The 23,980-nt window shown below is 40.1% G+C and overlaps 1 protein-coding gene across 9 annotated transcripts in view; it reads left to right on the top strand.

Moving 5' to 3' along the window:
• Positions 1-23,980, top strand: part of LOC134221206 (uncharacterized) — a 275,521-nt gene that overhangs the window by 232,878 nt on the left and 18,663 nt on the right. For 8 of the 9 annotated variants that reach the window (XM_062700395.1, XM_062700398.1, XM_062700399.1 and 5 more), the window contains one exon: positions 7,143-9,425. In XM_062700395.1, the coding sequence (XP_062556379.1) occupies positions 7,143-9,425 (2,283 nt within the window). The remainder of the gene's footprint in view (positions 1-7,142; positions 9,426-23,980) is intronic. The other variant, XM_062700401.1, reaches the window with a different exon arrangement.

A 23,980-nucleotide genomic window follows, 5' to 3' on the forward strand; every position in this document is an offset into this window, starting at 1 on the left:
TCATTTGGCCTATATGTTGTTGCGCGTCTACACTCTGCAATCAAATATGGCAGGGGTTCTGCCAAATCGCAAAAAAAGCGTCAACAACAAAAATACCAATTGTTCTGCCTAAGCTTTCAACAACAAAAATACCAATTGTTCTGCCTAAGCTTTCGCTTAGCAGATTTAATTGATTAAAAAACTACCCCATAACTAACCCCCCTTCAACAAATGTGTGATTGAATTGATATGAAATGATTTCCGTTTTACTTTTACGTTCAAAATATCACAAGTCAGTAAAAAGCTGATTGATGCATTTTGGCACAACTCCGACCATGTTAATCACGCGGGAAACCACACGTCGCAGGCATCTATATGTTTGTATGCGTATTAGAGTGGGATTTCATGGTTATTTTATCAAATCAATGTTTTTCTTAAGCCAGCGGTTCTCAACCTGGGGTACATGTACCCCTGGGGTTACCTTCGCTGGCCCCAGGGGGTACCTCGCACTTAAACTTGGTATTGTACATAATATGCATGGGGATCAGTAAATCAAAGCCATTTGAATCCTGCCAGCACAGTGTAAGAAGAGCTACGGGACAAAAGATCAAAAAGATCAAATTATTAGTGTAATCTACCTGATCGAGACAAAATGTTGAATAAGATGTCAAGAATGTGCTGCTGAACTAAAACCTGCAAAATAAAGGTTTGGAAGTCTCCATTTGATAGACATGAAGGCCTTTATCCGTAAAGCTCAATACCTTCGTTAAAAGAGGCCTTGTTCTAAGTGGCTCGGAAGTCTCTTTTCGAAAGACACCGAAGCCTTCTTCCAATAGGTTCGGAAGCCTCCTTCTAAGTGTCTCAAAAGCCTTCTTCCAAGCTGCTCGTAAGCCTCTTTCGGAAGACTCTGAAACCTTCTTTCAAGGGACTCGGAAGCCTCCTTTCAAGAGACTCGGAAGCCTTTTTTCAAGAGGCTCAGAAGCATCCTTCCTAGCAGCTCACATGTTTCACATAGGTTAGGGAAGATCCATAAAGTACGTCACGCAAAAATTGGCGATTTTCGACCCCCTCCCCCCTTCGTCACACTTTTTGTATTAAACCTCTAAAATTTTTGTATGAGTCGTCACGCTGCTCGTAACCACCCCCCTCCCCCCTAGGAGCGTGACGTACTTTGTGGATGGCCCCTTACTGCAACTGTTATGTGACCAGATTTAGTCAGTTGATGCAACCATTTCTCTCTGAGCTGTGCTACTCGGGCTTTCAAGAGGCTCGGAAGCCTCCTTTCAAGCACAGATAGAAAAATCCACTGAAATTTACGCCAAAAATCATGCACATAAATGGAACACCATTATTAGCGTAATTCCACACGAGATATAGCCTAAATGTATACAGTATTTGACGTGAATCGTCGATATTGCACACAAGTTGTAAGCAATCTTGTTAGGAAGAGGACCATTTCAGCGTAGAATAGCATAAATTTCCGCATGTCAAATTTTACGCGCTGTTTACTTTTCCTTATTTTTTTCTGTGAGAGGTTCGGAAGCCTCCTTTTAAGAGGCTCGGAAGCCTCCTTTCAGGAGGCTCGGAAGCTTCCTTTCAAGAGGCTCGGAAGCCTTCTTTCAAGAGGCCCGGAAGCCTATTTTTAAGAGGCCCGGAAGTCTCTTTTTAAGAGGCCTAGAAGCTTACTTTCAAGAGGCTCGGAAGCCTTCTTTCAATTGTCTCGGAAGCCTTTATTCAAGAGGCGCGGAAGCCTATTTTTAAGAGGCCCGGAAGCCTCCTTCTATGTGGTCCGGAAGCCTCCTTTCAAGAAGCCCGGAAGCCTCCTTTCAAGAGGCTCGGAAGCTTCCTTTCAAAAGCCTCGGAAGCCTTCTTTTAAGAGGCCCAGAAGCCTATTTTTAAGAGGGCCGGAAGCTTCCTTTCAAGAGGCTCTGAAGCATCCTTTCAAAAAGCTCGGAAGCCTTCTTTCAATTGGTTCGGGAGCCTCCTTTCAAGAGGCTTTGAAGCATCATTTCAAAAAGCTCAGAAGCCTCCTTTCAGTAGCTCGAAAGCCTCCTTCCAAGAGGCCCGGAAGCCTCCTTCTAAGAGGCCCGGAAGCCTTTTTCCAAGAGGCCCGGAAGCCTCCTTCCAAGAGGCCCGGAAGCCTCCTTCCAAGAGGCCTGGAAGCCTCCTTTTAGTAGCTCGGAAGTCTCCATTCAAGACACGCGAAACTTTTCTTTCAAGAGGCGCGGAATTCTTCTTTCAAGCGGCTTGGAAGTCCTATTTCAACATACTCAGAGGCCTCCGTTTAAGAGACGGGCCTCTTTTTAGCTTGTTCAGAAACCTCTCTTCAAGATGCTTGGAAGCCTTTTTTCAAGACGCTCGGAGTTTAAAGTCCTTAAAGTCTTGTAGGAAGCTGGATACATAAACTCAATTTTAAGTGGAAAGTTTCACGGAATAACGAATATTTCTGACAACTTTTTGGAGATATATATCCGATCATTTTCACATCTAGAGTTACGCTTATTTTGATTTACAGCGAAAAAATAGGGGGTACCTCAATAAATGCAAAAGTTCCAAGGGGTTGAGAACCGCTGTCTTAAGCCATTCTGGGTCCTAAACAACTGTGCAGAATTTTGGCCCGAAGTTTGTTTGGAAATTTTTGAAGAACATAAATTTTTGCAATTTTCTAGACGTTTAATTTCATTGTAAACCAAGCGGCGTTAAAGTATAACCCAAAGGATGCTGGAAAACTTACGTATGTTGCTGGAGGTGTCAGGCCATTAGGCCGAATGGTCATTAGGCCGAACGGTCATTAGGCCGAATTAGCAAAAAGAAACTAAAAATAGAAAATGAGAAGTTCCATCTTCACCTTACCCCTTTTTCCTTCTAGCTTCTTGCATCTTCCTTCTTCCATCTGTTTTTTTCCTCATTCCTGCTTCCTTCTTCTATCTGCCTTCTTCCTTCTTCCTTCTCTCTTCTTGCATCTTCCTGCTTCTATCTGTCTTCTTCCTTCTTACTCCTTCCTTCTTCCTTCTTCCTTCTCCCTTTCTTCCTCCTTCCTTCTTCCTTCTCCCTTCTTCCTTCTACCTTCTTACTTCTTCCTTCTTCCTTATTCCTTCTTCGTTCCTTCTTCTTCGTTATTTCTTCTACCTTCAGTGGTTATTTGGCGTTTCAGTCTATATTGTGAATGAAAAACAACTATATGTTTTCTTTCTCCAACGTTTCGATCCTTATTGGATCTTTTTCAAGGAACCGAAATTTTGGTTGTTTTTTCGTCAAGTATAGTTTTATAACTTTGAACCTTCTTCCTACTTCCGTCTTCCTTCTTCCTTCTTCCTTCTTACTTCTTCCTTCTTCCTTCTTTCTTCTTCCTTCTTCCTTCTTCTTTCTTCTTTCTTCCTTCTTCCTTCTCCCTTCTTTCTCCTTCCTTCTTCCTTCTTTCTTCTTCCTTCTTCCTTCTTCCTTCTTCCCTCTTCCTTCTTCTTTTTTCCTTCTCCCTTCTTCCTTCTTACTTCTTCCGCCTTTTTTATTCTTCCGTTCTTCTTATTCCTCACTTCGCACTACTCACTTCTCACTCCCCAGTTCTCATTCGGCCTAGTGACCATTCGGCCTAATGGCCATTCGGCCTAATGACCGTTCGGCCTAATGACCCAGCATCGTTGCTGGAACATCCACGAAAAAAGTTATAACGCTTCCAAGATTGAGTGTTCAAACCATATGCAATAAAATGTTTTCTCTGCCAGCACTGCCAGCACTGCCAAAAATGCTGGCAGAAACATTGTTTTTTTGCATAGGGGAAGATGAGGAGACTTGATCTTTGGGAGATGATCCCCTGTTTTATCGAGAACTAAAGTAGTTTTGTTCTAGCGTATTTTTTAATATAAATCCCATAGACAAATGACATTTTTGTGGTGAGTTATGATTTGGATTGGCAACCTTATTTATTCTGCAGGGTGGTTTGTTCCTAAAGATTTTTTCATAGGCCACGCAAAATGTGAACAACTTTTCATAAAAATGACCAAATGCTTTCCTTTTACACAGCACAAAGCCATAAATATGCTTAATGATCTGTACTGATGAAAAAGTGTACATTCCATCAAAGTTTGAGGATATTTAGATTTGAAGTTATCGCCTTAATATGGAAACACCTCGAATATTTTAAAAGTCGATTTTTGACAGCACTCCAAAATATCGATTGTGTATCATTGACAACAATAATTTTTAAAGAAATGTCCAAATAAAATTTACGAAAGAACTCTTAAAGTAATTTCCGAATGATCCTAATAGACTCTCGAAAAAAATCTTGAACGAATATCCAAAGGTATCAAGGAATTTCCCATTAAATTTCCGGAGGAATGTGCGAGGGAATTCAAAAAAAAATATCGGAACAATTCCTGGATGAAGTTCTATAGAAATTCTATTCCTATAGCCATTTCCAAAATAAATCATGAAGAAATGTCCTAAGGGAATTTGGGAAGATTTTCCTGAAGCAATTTCCGTAGGTACTTCGGAAGAATTTTTCGGAGGAATTCCGACAAAATTTTTAACAATTTCCGATGGAATTTCTAAAAGAATTTCCGAAGAAATTAATAAAATAATTCGTTAAGGAATTTTCTATGAAATCTCGGAAGGAATTTCTGAAGAAATTCTCAAGACGCAAGTTTTTTTTAAGGAATTTTTGGAAAGAATGTCCATCCAAAAAAAAATTCTGGATCTATTTCCAAATTTTTTTTCCTGAGAATTTGCCGACGGGATCCATGGAGAAAATTCCGAAGAAATTCATGAAGTAGGTATCACCTGAATGATCACTGAAGAAATTTTCGAAGCAACTGCTGAAGCAATAGAATTCTCTTTAATTTGGAAATTCCGTTCAAAATTTACTTTACGAATTTGTTTCAGAAATTCCGTTGGAAATTCCCTTTAGACTTCATTTGTAAAATTCTTTGGAAATACCTATGGAAAATCCTGCGGGAATTCTATCAGGAATAGGGGAGTTGCTCCTGGAACTCATCTCATGGCTCCGATATTCATCCCATCCAAAACAAACCAATGGAAAGCATTTTGATTTGTTTCTTATTTTTGTGATTTTTTTTCAGCAGTGAGCACGCATGTTGACAAAAAGAAGCGACGAAATTGATGCTGTATTTTTTTGTTTCGCGATGAGATGAAAATATGTTCAGTGAGATGGGTATCGAAACAGTTCCCCTACCTGCGGAAATTGTTTTACGAATACCTACGGAAATTGATTTGGGGATACCTCCGGGAATTGTTATAGGAGAATTCTTTCAGAAAATCCTTGGAAAGTCCAAATTGTTTTTAGAACTACCTTGCGAAATTTCTTTGAAAATTCCTTTAGAAATTAGCATATTTTCACTCTATTTGCTCTATTTTACGTTTATATTTACCTTCTTTTTTTCTTATATCACTTCTTCCGGGGAGCACTAACAAAATCTGCGGATAAAAATCGTCTTACTACCGACTGCGCCATTGTCGTGACCCGATCGAGATTTCTAGTCTTGACCGTTTGCCACAACAATACTCAGCAAACTGATAGGCTCTCACTTGATGATCCAATAGAGCTAATAAACTATAGAGGAAGACTGTCGGTCACTGGCGAAACATCTTTTGCTGGCAAGGATTGGACGCTGAATGTCAACGAAGGAAAAATCAGTACATTTTGACAGATGTGTACCCAACTTGTTTGGGAACGAGAACAAAAGGAACCATAGCGACAATCGTCCTCTATAGTTTTTTAGCTCTATTGGTTATCCCGAAATCCTTCATGCTTCAAAAAACATTTAGCTCTCTACAGTTAAAACTTCTTCAGTTCAAACGAAATATACTACAAAAGAGTAAATTCCAATTAATTATTAACAGAATGCCAATGAAACAATGTAGTTAATATTTTTCCCGATACTTTATAGACAATACCCAATATTGATTTTTTTTGCACGACAATGTAAAAGTATTTGAATCAGATTATTTTCACATAATTTGTTTCCCATATGTTTTTCTATACTTTCTATGTGAATTCAGAGGCAGAACCTTCCGTCGATGAGACATTCTGTAAACTAACTAGATGCATAAAATAATCCCACGAAATTTATAAGACCAGGATTAGTGGTTATATTACCAGGTATAAGTAACCTGGATTTTATATTTAGGAGAAAATCATTTCCCGTGTTTCCCTTTTTACTTTCCACCCCACTTCTCAACCTATTCTCAACTAACATTGTGGTAACAACGTCCAACGCATCCTTTCGAAGTCATCATATTGGCGTATTCACATATTTCTCCATTTCTACCGGATGGTGGATTTCTGTGTCAAGGAGCTCGCAGGTTCTAGTGGAAAAGTATATTTAGCCGGTGTACAAGTGAAAAACTTCCATTCACGTTCGGCTTATTACTGTCACCCGTAAACTTTCCATACTGAATAGAACCGGCAAACCCTCCTTTCGCGGTCCATTGGTTTAGTTATGAGCAGAGCACAAAGTTTGGTGTATACATCACCACCTTGTTTGTCCCGGTTACAAATTTGGAAACATATGGCTACCGTTCCTACCGAGAAGGTTAGCTAACGGAAAATGCGTGACAATGCTCACTCAGAGTACGGGGTGTGACTCCCAGCGGCGAGGAAAGTTTTCCAAATTGAGTTTTAGACTAGGTCAACAGTAACTGGGCTCCATGCGGCGTATTAGCCTAGTTTCGTTTGTTTAAATTATGACTTCGAGCATCCTGTCGTCCTTAATTATCCTTTTGTTTTCCATTTCTGTTTTGATTTTCATTTCAGGTCTAACATGGTTTCATTTATTGCACTTTGCTGGATCCCTAGTTTTTCGTTTTTTCTTTCACGTGATGATTGTCTTGTAATTTGTGTGTTAAGTGTTTTAACTGCATTCGTATTGTGAGACTTTTAGAATACTCGATCAACACAATGTTTTCTTTTATATTTCAGGGCATTTTTAAACCAAGTAATTGTAGATTTCTGAATTCTAGTCGTAACATGCTTGGTAGTTTCAATTTTATAGATTTGACTGAGTTTGAAACTGATTTTATAGATTGCAAGACATTGTAGAACCATATTGTGTAATAAAACTGTATGAGTTTACTTATTTTGTTTGAGTTTCTTCCTGCATCACAATCCTTGAACCCATCTGTAACATACACGCATCACCCATTTTCAGACGTTCACCGTCCACCCGTAGTGGTGAACGGAGCACTAGAACTCAATGGCCATCACCATTCAAACCTAGCCGCAAAAGAGCATGAGCGTAGAAATGTTGTTAAAACCATCGTAACTGGCAACATTGCACGCGACAGTGGTAGCAGAGTTATTCGGCATGATACTCAGAATCACATAGTCGATCACTTCCATCACCATCAAAGTGTCAATATCAGCGTTACACCGGCGATATTGACTGCTGGATCGGTAGTGTCTGTAGATCATGTAAGATCTACTGCAGCAACGGTTGGGTCGTATAACAGCTGCAGCGGTAATTTTGGAACAACACAGTTTACCAATGGCAACAGTCTCATACCAATAGTAGGACAATCTATGCGCAACAATACCTTCAATCATCTAGCAATTACGAACAATACCAACGGATGCAATCGTAGACTGACCAGTGGTGAATTTTCAGATGAATCCTGTTATACCGACAGCCTCAATGTGAAACCTTCACCGCTGGGGCACGGAGATTCCATGACGTCACATGAAATTGCCATTCCAATTAGAGTCGAACAAGAGATCAAATCGACAAAACATGGTCACAGTGTGAATGAATTGAAATCGACGGCTGACTCAGTAAAAGAGGTAACCACAGACAACCCTTGTGATTGCAATGAGTCATTGTATCCTTATCACCAGATTCGAGAGGAAAATGCATGGCATGTCTATGAAACCGCCGACTGCAAGGTCATACAATCAAAAATCGAGTACTACGAAACATCTATTCATCGGACTCCACTAACAGATAACAACCATCAAAGTTTGTTCAATCAGCTGGCCGATAGATCACCGGGTACGTTACGATCAGCGATTTTGAATGCCACATTCGACAACCATGAGCTCGTACGACACGAACTGAAACCAGATGAGCGGATGAATCTAACATCATCCGACACGCTGGACAGCCACCATGTACCTGCTATAACGATTGCAAGAACACCTACAATTAGTGAGGATGCTCCAAAAACTTCAGAAACCTGCAGTAGTTGCTGCTTCTGTAACCCGGAACTTCACAAACACAACGGCAACCCGTCGGAAACTTGTTTCTACTGCCAAGCCAAGGCTCAAACTCCAAACAAATTATTCCCTGCTCCTCCAACTCCACCCAATATACAGATGTCTCCTGTACCTCCTTCTCCCAAAACACCAATTATGGAACTGACACCAACCCCTTCTCTACAAGAAATCCCTCTTTCCCTAAATAACGAACCTCAACCGTCAAAACCTCGAGACCCACCTCCACCCATTACTCCGAAACGAACACTCAAACAAGCTCCCGTCGACCCACTCCCTACACCCGGCATATCTACCGCATCGACCTCAATCAACGGCCTCTACACCGAGACCACCAAAAAGACTGACCACACCCACACTAAAACCAAAACCAAGACCTCGGACACTATCAGTACAAAGTGCTCAACTACCAATGAAAAAATCAAACGCTCCTATGTGCCATCAACCGGCGACTCGGAAAAGCTAGAAGAAGTTTCCAAGAAGCTCACTCGCAAAAAGTCCGAAACCACCGTGCTGAACCGACCCAAACACGTCAATAACCTCAATCGCGTATCTAGCGTTGTTCACTCCGTTCAAAGAGAAATTCAAAACCAGCTGAAAACCCCCATCAAAATCCTGCCCAAAACAGCCAAAGAACTCAACAATCGCAAAGAACGGGACAAGCAGATAAATCTGAATCTGCCACTGGAGAAAGAGTCACCCAAGAAGCACTCCAAATCCAAAACCACACTAGGCTTCGAAAATCTTACAAAACCCAATCCCAAACCCCAGTGCGCATCCTCGCAGAGCTACGACGAAACCAGTACCTCCAGTTCGACGGACACCAGCGCCAATTCGAGTCCGTTCAAGAAGTGTGCCGCCCTTCCACCGGCGGCCACCCGATGGAAGCACAACAGCGAACGAAACCTGACGCAGCTGACCATGCAGAAAATCACCGCGGCAGCCAAGTGGGGTAACAAGTGGCGGAAAGCCGCTCGGCAGCACGAAAATGATCCTACTTTGGAGCAGAGCACGCTCAGCCCAATCCGGAGGCGACCCAGCGTTGTCCTGCTGGACGAAATGGTTGCAGTGGATGATGCCGCCCTGAAGGCACCAATCGAGCGGACACTGAATGGAGCGAGTGCGACAACGGCAGCTACTACGGCGACCAGTGCGGCCGCGACGGCCGCTATGGTTGCGGCACCCAGCATTGTCAGTGGAATCACCCAGAGCACGAGCAATCAAGGTAGAGTATACGTTCGAGGTTGCTTCCGTATCGAAAATACATATAAATCTGTATTTACTGTTATAGATATTTTCATCTGTAGTAGTAGCACAGCGCTTACAATTCATACGATGCAATTTGAAACATTATTAATGTTAAAACTGTTAATATTCACATAAAAATAGACCTAACTATTTTGAAAATGGTGCAATAGTAAGCTAATCAGAGATAATACTTCATTTTGATGAAAACTTCATAAGAATTCTTAAAAAAGAACAACTTGACGATATTGTCATTTAAACTCATTCCAAAGTGGCATGTACTGTAGATCTTGTCGATAACCATGTATTAATGGATGGATTCGACAATTCCTGGGTATAGGAGATTTACAAAACTGCTAATTCGGTTTATCTACGTTTCATCTACGCTACATCATAGCTGTACGCTACACATCAAGTGCCCATGAGTCCTCTAGAAGCATGGCGCAATTTTGTTAGCGAATGTGGCATGTGAACCATTAAAAAATGTCCTAATTACAAGATAACGATTGTCGTTTCGGTTCCCTTGGTTTGTTGTCCGCACCATGTTGGGTACTGTCAAATTGTACGGATTTTTTCCTCCAATGACATTTAGCGCTATATCCTCGCCAGCGAGAGCTGCTCCGGACAGCGCCGACAGCGACAACCTTTATCTTGTAACTAAAATATCTTTTGAACTATCATACTAGAAAGTTGTCAAATCAAGATGTACTTCCGAACCTCGGGAGGGAATTCAGTTTCTCGTTTCTATAGATGGGTTACGCGGCTCCTTCTATTTAGTTATTCAGCAAGCATTTTTTTTCAGTGAATAATTTTGATTTTGATCTTGATTCTTTTTTTTTTTTGAACTCAGGTATAGAGTACAGCGTGACCACGAGCCAGCTAAAGAAAGAATTTAATGTTTTGAAGACAGCACAATTACATTCATATTTTCTGGTTTGTTGATTTTTTTCGGTGATGAAAAGTACACAATTTCCGTTTTTTAATAACGTTTCGGCTTACTCCATTCAGCCATCATCAAATCTTTGATCGAATTTTATTGATTAGTTCAAAATATTCTAATCAATTACAATTTTCTTTTCTCCCACTTACATTGAAAAACGTATACACTTGTCACCAGTGTGGTTTAATAACTAACCCCCCTGAGTCTTATACTATCGAATTCCTTCTATGTGTTGTACCATGTGCGTCATCGTATCTACCGAGTTGCTGTTCGTTTGTGTAACGATCGGATTTTGCACACTAGTGCGTTGTACGCCGAGTCGATTCCACCGCATTCTCGTTGTAGGTTCACCGTTGCATCGTTTTCCATTGGCGCTTTGATGTTGCATGAAGAAGAAGAAGCAGAAAGATGATAATCGAAAAAATCTCCACGGAAAAACATACGAAGAAGTTTTCAAAACTCTTCTCAAAAATTCTAAAAGAAATTTAATTAAAAACGGTAAGCAGTACGGGGTTGGACTTTTCTTCTACTGTATAAAAAACACAATATTTTTATTCGAAATTTTATTTCCTAATATTACACTTAAAACACAGTATAAGAAAAGTCCAACCCCGTACTGCTTACCGTTTTTAATTAAATTGCTTTTAGAATTTTCGAGAAGAGTTTTAAAAACTTCTTCGTATGGTTTCCCGTGGAGATTTTTTCGATTATCATCTTTCTGCTTCTTCTTCTTCATGCAACATCAAAGCGCCAATCAGCTTTATGTGGAAGGCCTCTGCGATGATCCTGCTCTCCTGGTTTTCTATCCGTTCTAAAATTTCCGGTTTTTCAAAATTGTGTCTTGTGTCTTTCTGTTTCGTCTGTTAATTTTTTAATTAAATGCTGGAAACACGAATCAATGAACATAGAACTAGCATAAGGAGAAGGGAAGCAAAGACTGGCCTGGCACAACACTATATGACACAAGGACACAATTTTGATATTGGAAATACGGAAATTTTAGAACCAGGAGAGCAGGATCATCGCAGAGGCCTTCCACATAAAGATGATGGGAAACGATGAAACGATGAACCTACAACGAGAATGCGGTGGAATCGACTCGGCGTACAACGCAATAGTGTGCAAAATCCGATCGTTACAGAAACGAACAGCAACTCGGTAGACACGATGACGCACATGGTACAACACATAGAAGGAATTCGATAGTATAAGACTAACGGGGTTTAGTTATTAAACCACACTGTGACACTGGTGGCAAGTGTACGTTTTTCAATGTAAGTGGAAGAAAAGAAAATTGTAAATAATTAGAATATTTTGAACTAATCAATAAAATTCGATCACAGATCTGATGATGGCTGAATGGAGTAAGCCGAAACGTTAGTAGAAAACGGAAATTGTGTATTTTTCATCATCGATAAAAATCAACAAACCAGAAAATATAAAGTTTTACGGTGACCGAAACCCCACCAAAAACAATTACATTCATACCACTTAGGAAATAGTTGTGTCGTTCCTCATTCTGACAACTGTTTTACGAAAACGTTTGACTATTGAAAATCCCGAAGAATAACTTGTAGCTGGGACCTCAATCAAAAATTGTTTTATTTTGTACAGTGTAGCATTGGGAATGAAAAGTCAGTCTGTAGCAAGTCACGATTTTTCCAACTGTCGTTCTTGGATGATGTTCCTCCGAACGTTTAACGTCCACCGGTATGTTTCCACCGCGTGCTGTCAGCGTGTTTGCGACGTCGCGTCGCCGGCATCTCCTTTGAACATTGTTTTTCCCTATTTTTTCTATTGAGATTCGCACTAGATGAACAGCCTAATAAATACTTCCGAATTTTATTCGATTCACGACATTTTCTTCTTTGTTCACTTGGAAGTAAGGTTTTCTGCAAAGCAAATTCCTTTTACGTCTACATGTGAGTTCAGGCATCTAATATGGTTACGTTAGATTACCTACCTCAATACTTGTTTGGCCTGATACGCCAGGCATAGGTGTATCGACGCTGTGCGATACACCTATGCCTGGCGTAATCTAGAGCTCCATAATCGTCGGTCTTGGGCGATGTTCCTTTATTCTTTATTTGGAGCATTGAAAAGCCCGCTTGAGTAGAGCAAAATCCCTTCCTCAAGCGGGCGCAAAACCTCCTCTTCTTTCATATCAACAGAAATCACAATTTCCAACAGATACACTATTTCTTAAGACTATTACAATTTTACAATTAAAGAATACTTAATTTCTATCCTGACTAACTATCTATCAAAGGGTGTTTGTGTTAGAAGCCGCAAGTATTTGGCAAAACTTTTTCCGAAGATAGGGACGAGAGAGGTGAAAGTCAAATTCAGTAGCACATCGATTGAAGATACGGCTCATACTAGTGAATGGCACGTTATGTCCATAATTTGTACGAGCACCCTGGAGGAACAAAAAAGAACTGAACTTAAGCTGACGATGGGGCGCATTTAGGTTCAAAGGAGAAGAAGGTCGGAAATAAATAAAGCCCTGGATATATCTCGACGCTCGCTCAACAACTCTAATCCAATGAGCTTACAGCAGTCATGGTAACTTGGTAGGTTGCTTGGATCATGCCAGTGAAGATGCCGTAACGCGAAAAGAACAAATTTGCGTTGGATTGCCTCGATACGCAATATACTGTTTTGGTAAAACGGTGCCCCAAGGAACCAAGGAACCAAGGAACAATACAGTGCTTTCAAACAATGGATATTCTTGAAGTCTTTAGATATGCGGAAAATGAAATCAAGCATCTTAGAAGCTTTGGAGGACACGAAACCGTTATGATCGTTGAAAGATAGTTTTGAATCTAATAGTACGCCTAGATCCTTAACGAGGCATTCTTTTTTATGATTCGTTGTTCCAATTTTGTAGCAGTAGTCAATCGAGGAGCGTTTGCGCGAGAATGAGATCACTGAGCTTTTTTCTGCATTAAGTACCATACGGTTTATCTCACACCAATGGATGAACACGTCAAGCTGAGTTTGCAAGAAATAGGCATCAGAAGCGTCATTAACAATCCAGTAAAGTTTGAAATCGTCGGCAAAGGACAACTTAAATGATCTTATAAGCTGGTGAACGTCGTTGAGATAAACTAGGAAAATTAACGGCCCTAGGTGGCTACCCTGTGGTACACCTGAAGTAGCGGGAAAGTATGATGAGATGGGATCGCCAATCGCCATGGCCGCCATTGGCCATTTCACGACCGGATAGATAAGATTCAAGGCAGGAGAGGAAAGATCCAGAGAAACCGAGACGTTCGAACTTAACAATAGCAATCTTGTGGTTGATTTTATCGAATGCTGCGGAGAAATCAGTATAAGTTGAATCCACTTGTTGTCTTTCTGCAGAGCTCGAATGATGAACGATGTATAGACGGTCAAATTGGTACTTATTGAGCGTTTCGGGATGAATCCATGTTGATACAGTGAACGTTCGCTAATTGGGTTTTTTCTAGTTGGGGCGCTTTTTAGTTGGGGGTTCGATAATTGGGGCGAAACCCAATTAAAAAGCAGCTAAACGTCAGAATGTGATGTTAAAAACGCGTTGACGTCTTGTTTCCGTGTTTGGCGGGACCGATATTTTCCGGCGCGAAAAATTTTCTTTTGTTCAATGCAAAAAGTAAACAACATTGACGCTTGTCAAAGCGCCCCAATTAGCGAACGGCATTCGCTAGTTGGGGTGAGGTCGTGCCCCAATTAGCGAACGATCACTGTATTCAGAGATGTGATCGCGACAGTTCCTCCAGTTTCCCCGAACGTTCAGGGTCCCCATGTCCGATTCCACCGCGTGCAGTCAGCGTATTCGTGACCTTCCACGAAGTCGCTGGCCTCTATCTGGTTCTCTGTTGAATATTGTTTTCGCTATTCTTTCTTCCGACATTCGCATTAAGTGATCAGCCCACAGAAATCTGCCGTATTTTATACGATTCACAATATTTTCTTCTTTGTATACTTGAAACAGCTCATGATTCATGGATCTGCGGAACACAGTATCCTCCGAGTATTGTCCGCAGTACTTTTCGCTCGAAAACCCCGAAAGCACTCCGATCCGCCTCTTTTAACTTCCATGCTTCATGTCCATAAAGGGCCACTGGTAGAATCAGAGTTTTATAGAGAGCAAATTTCGTATCCGTCTGCATGTTGCAGGACCTAAGCTAGTTACGTAATCCATACAAGGCCCTTTTCGCAGCAGCAATACGTCTTTTCACTTCACAGGAAACGTCATTGTTGTGAGGGTGAGATATATTAGGAGTTGGGCAATCCACTATTAGAGTGCATTGATGACAGATATGCAACTATCGTATAACGGTTTGGTTGCCAACACTAACTAGTAAATTGCAGGGCATGACTTTGCCCCTTTCCTCGTCGACAACAAACGGAGTCGCACGCGCGATTAGACAGCACACCCCGTGATAGCTCGTTCGGCAGAACTAGACCGCACATTTGGCGATCCTGCTAGGTTGTTCCTGATTGGAAATAATTGTTTTGTAAGTATCCTGTGGGCGTGATTGGGACATTTTTTCATCGGTTTCGACTTGTAATGTCGAAGACGCTCTGGAAGTCGGATTAAGAAATTTGCTCATCGGTTTCGACTTGTAGTGTCGAAGACGCTCTGGAAGAGCGTCGGATTAAATTATTTGCACATCGATTTCGACTTGTGATGTCGAAGACGCTCTGGAAGAGCGTCGGATTGAATGATTTGCACATTGGTTTCGACTTGTGATGTCGAAGACGCTATGGAAGAGTGTCGGATTGATAAATTTGCTCATCGGTTTCGACTTGTATTGTCGAAGACGCTTTGGAAGAGCGTCGGATTAAGGGTCTGTCTCATTTGGAGAATTAAACTTAAAAGTGACAGTTCGAAAATTAAAAAATCACCCCGTTATAAGAATGGCTGGTGCTACCCAGCAATTCCAATAGGACATCGATGGAAAATGATTCGATATCTGTCAAAAGTAATCTTGCTCTGCGAGCAGGGTTATTTGGTAATTATTGAAATGTCACTTTTAAGTTTAATTTCAGTTTAATTATCCAATTGAGACAGACCCTAAATGATTTGCCCATCGGTTTCGACTTGTGATGTCGAAGACGCTCTGGAAGAGCGTCGGATTGAATGATTTGCACATCGGTTTCGACTTGTGATGTCGAAGACGCTATGGAAGAGCGTCGGTTTGATAAATTTGCTTATCGGTTTCGACTTGTAGTGTCGAAGACGCTCTGGAAGAGCGTCGGATTAAATGATTTGCACATCGGTTTCGGCTTGTGATGTCGAAGACGCTCTGGAAGAGCGTCGAATTAAATGATTTGCACATCGGTTTCGACTTGTAATGTCGAAGACGCTCTGGAAGAGTGTCGAATTGAATGATTTGCACATCAGTTTCGACTTGTAATGTCGAAGACGCTCTGGAAGAGTGTCGAATTGAATGATTTGCACATCGGTTTCGACTTGTGATCTCGACGACGCTCTGGAAGAACGTCGGATTGATAAATTTGCACATTGGATTCGACTTTTGATGTCGAAGACGCTCTGTAAAAGCGGCGGATTGAATGTTTTGTCTATCGGATTCGACTTGTGATGTCGAAGACGCTGTGGGAATCGTCGGAATGAATGATTTGCTCATCGGTTTGGACTTGTAGTGTCGAAGACGATCTGGAAGAGCGTCGGATAAAATGATTTACACATCGGTTTCGATTTCTGATGTCGAAGACGCTGGATTGACAAATGTGTTGTTTCTCAACGGTTTTACTTAAAAAATTTGAAGGCGCTTTGCAAGAGCGCCAGCATAAATGATTTGTTTTCTTATCTGTTTCGATATGTGATGTCGAAGCTGCTGTGGTAGAGCACTGGATTGAATGTTTTGGCTTGTGACGTCGCAGACGCTCTGGAAAAACGCCGAAAAAAAAGATATTTGTTTTCTTATTGGTTTGACTTAAACGAGTTAAAATGTCGAAAAAATTCTAGAGTAGCGCCGAAGCAAATGATTCGTTTTCTCATCGGTTTCCACTGTAATATCGAAGGTATCAGATATGATGTTCTTATCGGTTTCGACTAAACATGATTTTTTTTGTTGGAATAAATGATTTGTTCTCCCATCGGTTTTCTTCTTGTGTTGTCGAAGGTGCTCTGGAAGAGTATCGGATTGTTGCAGCTTTTGATGGTGAAGGTTGTGTAAAAGAAGGGCGGATTGTTCGCGTCAAAGCAACGTTAATGCGGATCAGCAGAACACAACTATTCAAATTTGAATTTCGAAGGTGTTGTGTGAGAGTACCGGACTTATTCACTGCCAAAAATATCTATATAAGATACTAGTCGACCCTGCAGACGTTGTCCTGCGTAGTAGGCGAAATGCCTATGTGAAATTTCCATACGAATCCTTATTTTAGATTTTTACAATTTGCACAACCTTTCGCATAATTTTCGCATTAGGAAATATCATATAAACCCGTCGGAAACGGTAACGAACATATCTGCTGAAGAAATGAAGAAAATCCATCCAGCCGTTTTTGAGTTATGCGGATACGAACACAGACCATTTCATTTTTATATATATAGATATGTGTCGCCGTTAAAAATTTTTGCAATAGCTGCACCCTAATATAATCGATATAGAACCACACATAAATTAAATAATTGCTGATTCGAGACCACACATAAAGTTTATTTGTAAATATATTTCATAAGTAGTTCGCGTGGAGAATGGTTATGTGTGCGCTGGTATACATCATAAGTTAAATCTATGAATTTTTGCCAATAAATATGTGTGAATTTTTAGTAGTGTTGGCTTGAACTTGAAGGGCATAGTATGTTTGGCGAACATCCGATATTGTTTTGATTTTCCCATTGGAAGGCCATCAAATTGTATTGGATATGGACTGCCGGATCGAATTCTATTGGTTTTGGATTGCAATGCTGAAAATATTCGCAAAAAAATAGAAGGAATACAGCTGGAGGATCATGAGTCTGAAATTGCTAACATGGATTAGAATATTAGTTGTGAAAATTGGATGCACAAAATACATAACCATGCAATGGCAGGCATAAATAAAACTTTCAATTAATTACTGTGAAAATGCTAAAGAACACATAAATAGTAAACCGAGAACTAGTTGTAATGCAGAGCCATGGAAGATGAGGAGAATGAAAAAAAAACTTGATCATTTTATATGAATGTTTGATTTTAGTATTCCATTATAAAACGTTCCCAGACCAAGAATAAAACTTTGTTCATGGAATAGGAATATTGGATTAGCTTTTCTTGTTCATACATTGGATTTGAGTATCAGATTGGAAAATCATATTGAAATATTTGAATTCCAATTTGAATTAGGATGATTTTGAATATAGGAATTGAGTAAGGATATTGGATACTGGATTGTAAAATTAGAAAAAAAATGCGATGTAAATAGTTGTTAATGAAAATCCTAAGTCAATGGTTTTTTTTCTCTTTTTTAGTGAGAGAAGAAGGGGAATGTGAGGGTGAGATATATTAGGAGTTGGGCAATCCACTATTAGAGTGCATTGATGACAGATATGCAACTATCGTATAACGGTTTGGTTGCCAACACTAACTAGTAAATTGCAGGGCATGACTTTGCCCCTTTCCTCGTCGACAACAAACGGAGTCGCACGCGCGATTAGACAGCACACCCTGTGATAGCACGTTCGGCAGAACTAGACCGCACAATTGTCACATGTCACAACCGTTCCAAGGTAAACAAATTCTTCAACAACTTCAAATACATACCTTTCAAGCACTACCTCTGCACCAACACCACTAGGTCTTCCTCTATCTCTACCCGCCACCATGTCTTGGTAGAGTTAATGGTTAAGCCTATCCTCGCCGTCTCCCTTTTTAGTGGGACAAAAGCCTCCACTACTGCTCTGCGTTCGATTCCAATGAGGTCGATGTCGTCCGCAAAGCCCAGGAGCATATGCGACCGTGTGATGATAGTGCCGTTCCTCTGCATGCCAGATCTCCTAATAGCGCCCTCGAGTGCAATGTTGAACAATAAATTCGAAAGTGCATCACCCTGCTTGAATCCGTCTAAGGTCACAAACGAGGTTGATACTTTGACTGCAATCCGAATACTTGATTTCGAGTCATCCAGCGTTGCACGTATTAATCTAATCAGTTTCGCCGGAAAACCATGTTCGAACCAGAGCATTAGTGATTAATCAGAGATTTAATCATGCTTAATGAATAATGGGTTATTTAATCATTATTCATTAATCATAATCATACAAAAATACGATTTAATCATTAATCACTAATCGTTAATCATAGAATTTTACATTTAATCATTAATCACTAATCATATTCATAATTGTTTTGATTTTATTCTTTATTCATCAATTTTAATCATTGGATACATCGCTTTTATTCATTAATCTTTAATCATAATCATATAATTTTTATACCCAATTTGGTTGAAAGGTTACTTGCTTTTTGATCACTATGCAAATCATTCAATTTGATTATTCATAATCATTAATCATTAATCATATCGATCGTTAATCATAAATCATACACATATTGTGTCAACATTTAATCATGATTGGTAATCGTTAATCATACTCCAAATATTTTATTCATTAATCATAATCGTTAATCATTGTCAAAAATTAATTTAATCGTTAATCATAATCATTAATCATTGTCAAAAACGAATAAATCATTATTCATAATCTTTAATCACAGAGTTGAATGATTTAATCATAACAAATTTAATCATTCATTGGAAGCTTTATTCATTAACGCTCTGGTTCGAACATTATCTATTTATTTATTTATTGTCGTCAATCATAATTGTAGACCTATTTACATTTGTATTCTTAACTATTCTAAATAACATTAAATAATGTTGATACTGTTTAAACTTATTGTAAAGTGTCATTAGCTTATAATACGAGAGAAGATCTGTTTCAGCTGTGTTTTGGACATCGATAAGTCAATAGTGTCACAATGTTTATTATAAGTGATCATCATTTGATTCATTGGGCCATATTTTGCATAGTTTGTTCGATGATAATTTACGGAGAATATTTGACGATGTCGTAAAGATCGTAATGGAACATAAAAATTTAGTTTTGATAATAGCTCCATTGAGTCAATTCTGTTTGAAACAATATTGTTTCTAAAAGTTACCATTGCTAAATCTCGACGCACTTTCAGTGAATGAATATTGATGAGCTTACAACGAGCTACATATGGTGGCAATGGGAATTCGGTCCACCCTAACTTTCGTAGTGCATATAATAAAAATTGTTTTTGAACTGACTCAATTCTGTTGGCATGAATAGCTGAAAATGGGGACCAAACTATGCTGCAATATTCTAAGATTGGCCTTACATAAGTTGTATATAGTGTTTTTATTGTGTATGGGTCCTGAAAATTGTAACAGAATCGTTTTATAAAACCTAACATGTTGTTGGATTTGCTTACAATTAAGTTATAATGATCGATGAAAGTGAGTTTTGAATCCAATATTACTCCCAAATCTCTTACTCTATTGCTTCTTACTACGTTCTGAGCATCAAAGCTAATATTTGCGCTGAGCATGTTTCGTTTTCTGCTGAAGGTTATTAAGTTGCATTTTTTTTATATTCAACTGTAGAAGACTTTTTTTACACCATGTATGGAATACCAATATTTCATCTTTGAATGTATCGATATCCTCGACAGTTTTGATTTTTAGGAAAAGTTTCATGTCATCTGCATAAATTAAGACATTCAATTTATGAAGCACAAGAGGGAGGTCATTTACAAATAAAAAAAAATAATGGACCTAAATGAGATCCTTGAGGAACTCCAGAAGAGGCTTGTATTGGGGTTGATAATTTTCCTTTGTATCTTACAATTTGAACACGACTTGTTAGATACGATTCAAGCCAATGAAGAAGTTTTGGTTGAATTCCCATCTTCTGCAGTTTGAACAAAAGCATGGGTAAATCAACGCGATCAAAAGCTATGCTAAAATCTGTGTACAAGGCTTCTACATGGTGACCACTATCCATTGCATCCAAAGAATAATTAACGAATTCTGTTAGATTTGTGGCTGTCGAACGACCTTTAAAGAAACCGTGTTGCTTAGATGTGATTCGATTTTTAATTTGAACAAATATTTTTTCATTAACAATTGCTTCGAACAATTTCGGTATGCAAGATATAAGAGCAATACCACGATAGTTACGAACATTGGATTTTACACCAGATTTAAAAATTGGAACTAAAAATGATTTTTTCCATATTAACGGAAAACATCCTGATTCCAGTGACATGTTGAAAATCCAGAATAATGGAGCAGTAAGTTCAATTGCTAGAGTCTTAATAAACACTGGAGGTATTCCATCGGGTCCGGAGCTCTTAGACCCATCTAGATGTTTCAGGGCATCACAAATTTCGTGTACATTCAGATGGTTGACGCAAACGTCATTTGAAAACTCAGGATAAAAATCGAAAAAGTCGCGATCTCGATCATCTTCTGAGTGGGTAGTGTATACTTCTTTAAAAAAATCGGCAAACAAATTACATATTTCCTCAGGACCATTACCTGTTCTACCATCTAAATAAAGTTTCGATGGAAAATTGGCTGATTTTAATTTAGTGTTCGCATAGCTGAAAAATGTTTTGGACTAGTCTTGATTCCACGTTCAGTTTTTAAATTATATTCATTGTATGCGATATTTATAGCACAGTTCAGTTGATCACAAATATTAAGATACTCCTCTAAATAATGTTGAAGATTATGCTGCCACAGCTCTTTTCTTTTCACTGAATCGTACGCTGCTTTGAAATCAATGAAGATATGGTGAGTTTGTAAGTTGTACTTCCGGAATTTATCAAGGATCATATGCTGATTTCAAAAGGGCGATCTCTCTGTAATTGGCACATTCTAGTATGTGCCCTTTCTTATAGATTGGGCAAATGAGGCCAGCAGGCAGTTCTTCATCCTCCCATATTTTCTGGATAATGTGGTGGATTGATTGATGCAGCTGCTCACTTCCGTATTTGAGAAGCTCGACCGAGATCTCGTCCTTCCCAGCAGCTTTACTGTTTTTCAGCTCGTTTGAAACCTTCTTTACCTCCTCCAGCGTTAGTGGTTACACAGCTTAACCATCACCGACTATTTCCATCCTGCTCCTTAATACACCTTAATTTTCATCGTTCAACAAATCTTCGAAGTGCTACTTCCACCTGGCTGCCACTATAGTCTTGTCTGTTAGCAAAATCCCTTCTCGGTCATTGCACATGGCAGGCACTGGCACAGTGTTATGCCACGCCTTATTGACAGTTGCGTAAAACCTCCGCATATCGTTTCTATACATGTTCTCCTACACTTCAGCTGTCACACTCTCTTCGTGTTGCCTTTTTTTATGCGGTGGATTCGTTTCATTTCTGCCCTTGCTACACTGTACAGCTCTCTGTTGGAATGGCCAGGTGTGTTTGCGGATATTCTTACGTGCGAAGTAAGTACTGCTGATTGCCATCCCAGCAGCAGCAAAGGTCACAAGTCGCAGACCATTATCGTTGGTAGCGGAATGAAGGCTTTCTGTACCAATGGCAGGGTGAAAGAAACTTTCTCTTCCGGTCTGCGCATTTGTAGGCACTAGGCACTCTCCGTAGCCCTTATCAAGCCTCTCATAGAACTCATACTTCACGTCATCAGACTTACCATTCGTTGGGACATAGATGCTGATCAGGCTATAGTTGAAGAATTTGCCCTTCATTCTCAACACGCAAATTCGGTCGCTTATCGGCTTCCACCGGATAACACGCTTAATCTGCTTCCCGATCACCATGAATCCAACTCCTCGTTCTGCTCTGTCACCGCCGCTATAGTAGATGTGGTACTTGAATGAAGTGTTCGCTATGGGATCCACCGTCCGGGCCAGTCCGTCTCCAGTTCTGGGCCACCGTATTTCCTGAATTGCTGCCACACTCATGCCGACCTTCTGCAGCTCACGAGCCAGGAACCCGACAAGTGCGAATTCATTCAAAGTTCTCACGTTCCAAGATCCGACTTTCCAATTGTTGTCCTTTATTAGTTGCCAAAGCCGGTTGCCGTTCAGTTAATCCGTTTGCTCTACTTTTGCCATTCTTGTTAACTGTAGAATCTTCAGTAGGCTACCTTACCAGGGTTGCGCTACCTACATCGCGTTAGAGGGGCTGCCTTCTCGATGATGACACGAGGCAGCATGGTGTGCACAGTTTTGCTTAGAGTCCCTCTATGGCACTCGGACGTTGTGAGCCGCTCCTAACATGGAGAACAGACGCTCGATCAGATTTGCACCTCCGGAGAGTAGCAAATCCCCTTTTCTCTGTCAGCATACGACCATAGTTCCCACCGGGGTTGGTTACCCGATCTTCCCCAAAGTTGCTCGTATCCCAGCCAGCGCTACGAAGAGGTAGGAAAAGAGTTGCTGGGTAAGAGGCTAAGGACCGCAAAATGGGGTCTATTTTATTCCTTCAGGTACGCGAAGTACCAATGGTACGCTTTGCCCAGCATTTGCCGTGGCATCATACACCCTCAAAAAAAAAAAAAGGCGCATACACAGGGCACAGGGTTGCGCCAATTACCAAGGAATAACCCTTCTTAAATCGACGTACAAAATTATGTCTAGATTTCTGTTCAACAGATTGAGACCGCTTGAAGAGCTTGAAAAATTCACACTTTTCTCGGATGAGCTTCTAACAGCATTGTTCAAATGTTCATCAACAATTGCACCAGTTTCCAGTACATCATCCAGAAAGCTAACACAACCCCGGCAGTCTTGCGATAATTTTTCCAAAACATTTTGGCAAACACATTTTCCATTGGATAATGTTTGTCTTCCAAGAAAGGATTCACAGTCACTCGGTAATCTGCACACAGTCGAATAGAATTATCCTTTTTCAAAACAGGAACTAACGGCGTTCCCCAATCAGCAGAAACGGCTTTTGAAATTATTCCGGTTTTCTCTAACATCTCTAATTCTTCTTCCACTTTCGACTGGAACGAAATAGGCATTTTCCTTGGTTTCACTAATTTCGGAACGGAATTTGGCTTCAGTTGCAGATTGAATTTCGCATACTTGCAGCAACCCAAATATTCATCAAACAATTCTTCATTGCGGTCTAACACTGTCTTCAGTTGGGGGTCGTATTTCATTACTTGTTTAGCCTCGCTCTTGTTGAACTTGAGTTCCAGTAGCAGTAGCTCACCGATGAAATCTCGTCCAATCAATGGATTCCTTACATCTTGAATGATAACTTTTCGTCCAACAGCCTGAGGGCCTTGATATTCCAACACGGCGTCGAAGGCTCCTTTCGGTGCGGCTTCTCCACCAGTGTAGAACACCAGCTTTACCCGAAATGATTATAAAGCAAAAAACTTGTAAAACTTCTCCGAGACAATAGTGATAGGTGATCCAGTATCCACCTCAAACTTCGTGTTCCGCCCATTAACAGAAATTAGCATTAGCATTAGCATTAGCATTTAGCAGTTCGCACAATACATTCAAAGTTAATTGCCTATATGCCGGGTATTAAGCCACCCGGAGTGGCAATCAATTACTATGTCTGAAACTTGATTATGCA

Source organism: Armigeres subalbatus, chromosome 3, assembly GCF_024139115.2.
Source record: "Armigeres subalbatus isolate Guangzhou_Male chromosome 3, GZ_Asu_2, whole genome shotgun sequence".
Lineage (NCBI taxonomy): Eukaryota > Metazoa > Arthropoda > Insecta > Diptera > Culicidae > Armigeres > Armigeres subalbatus.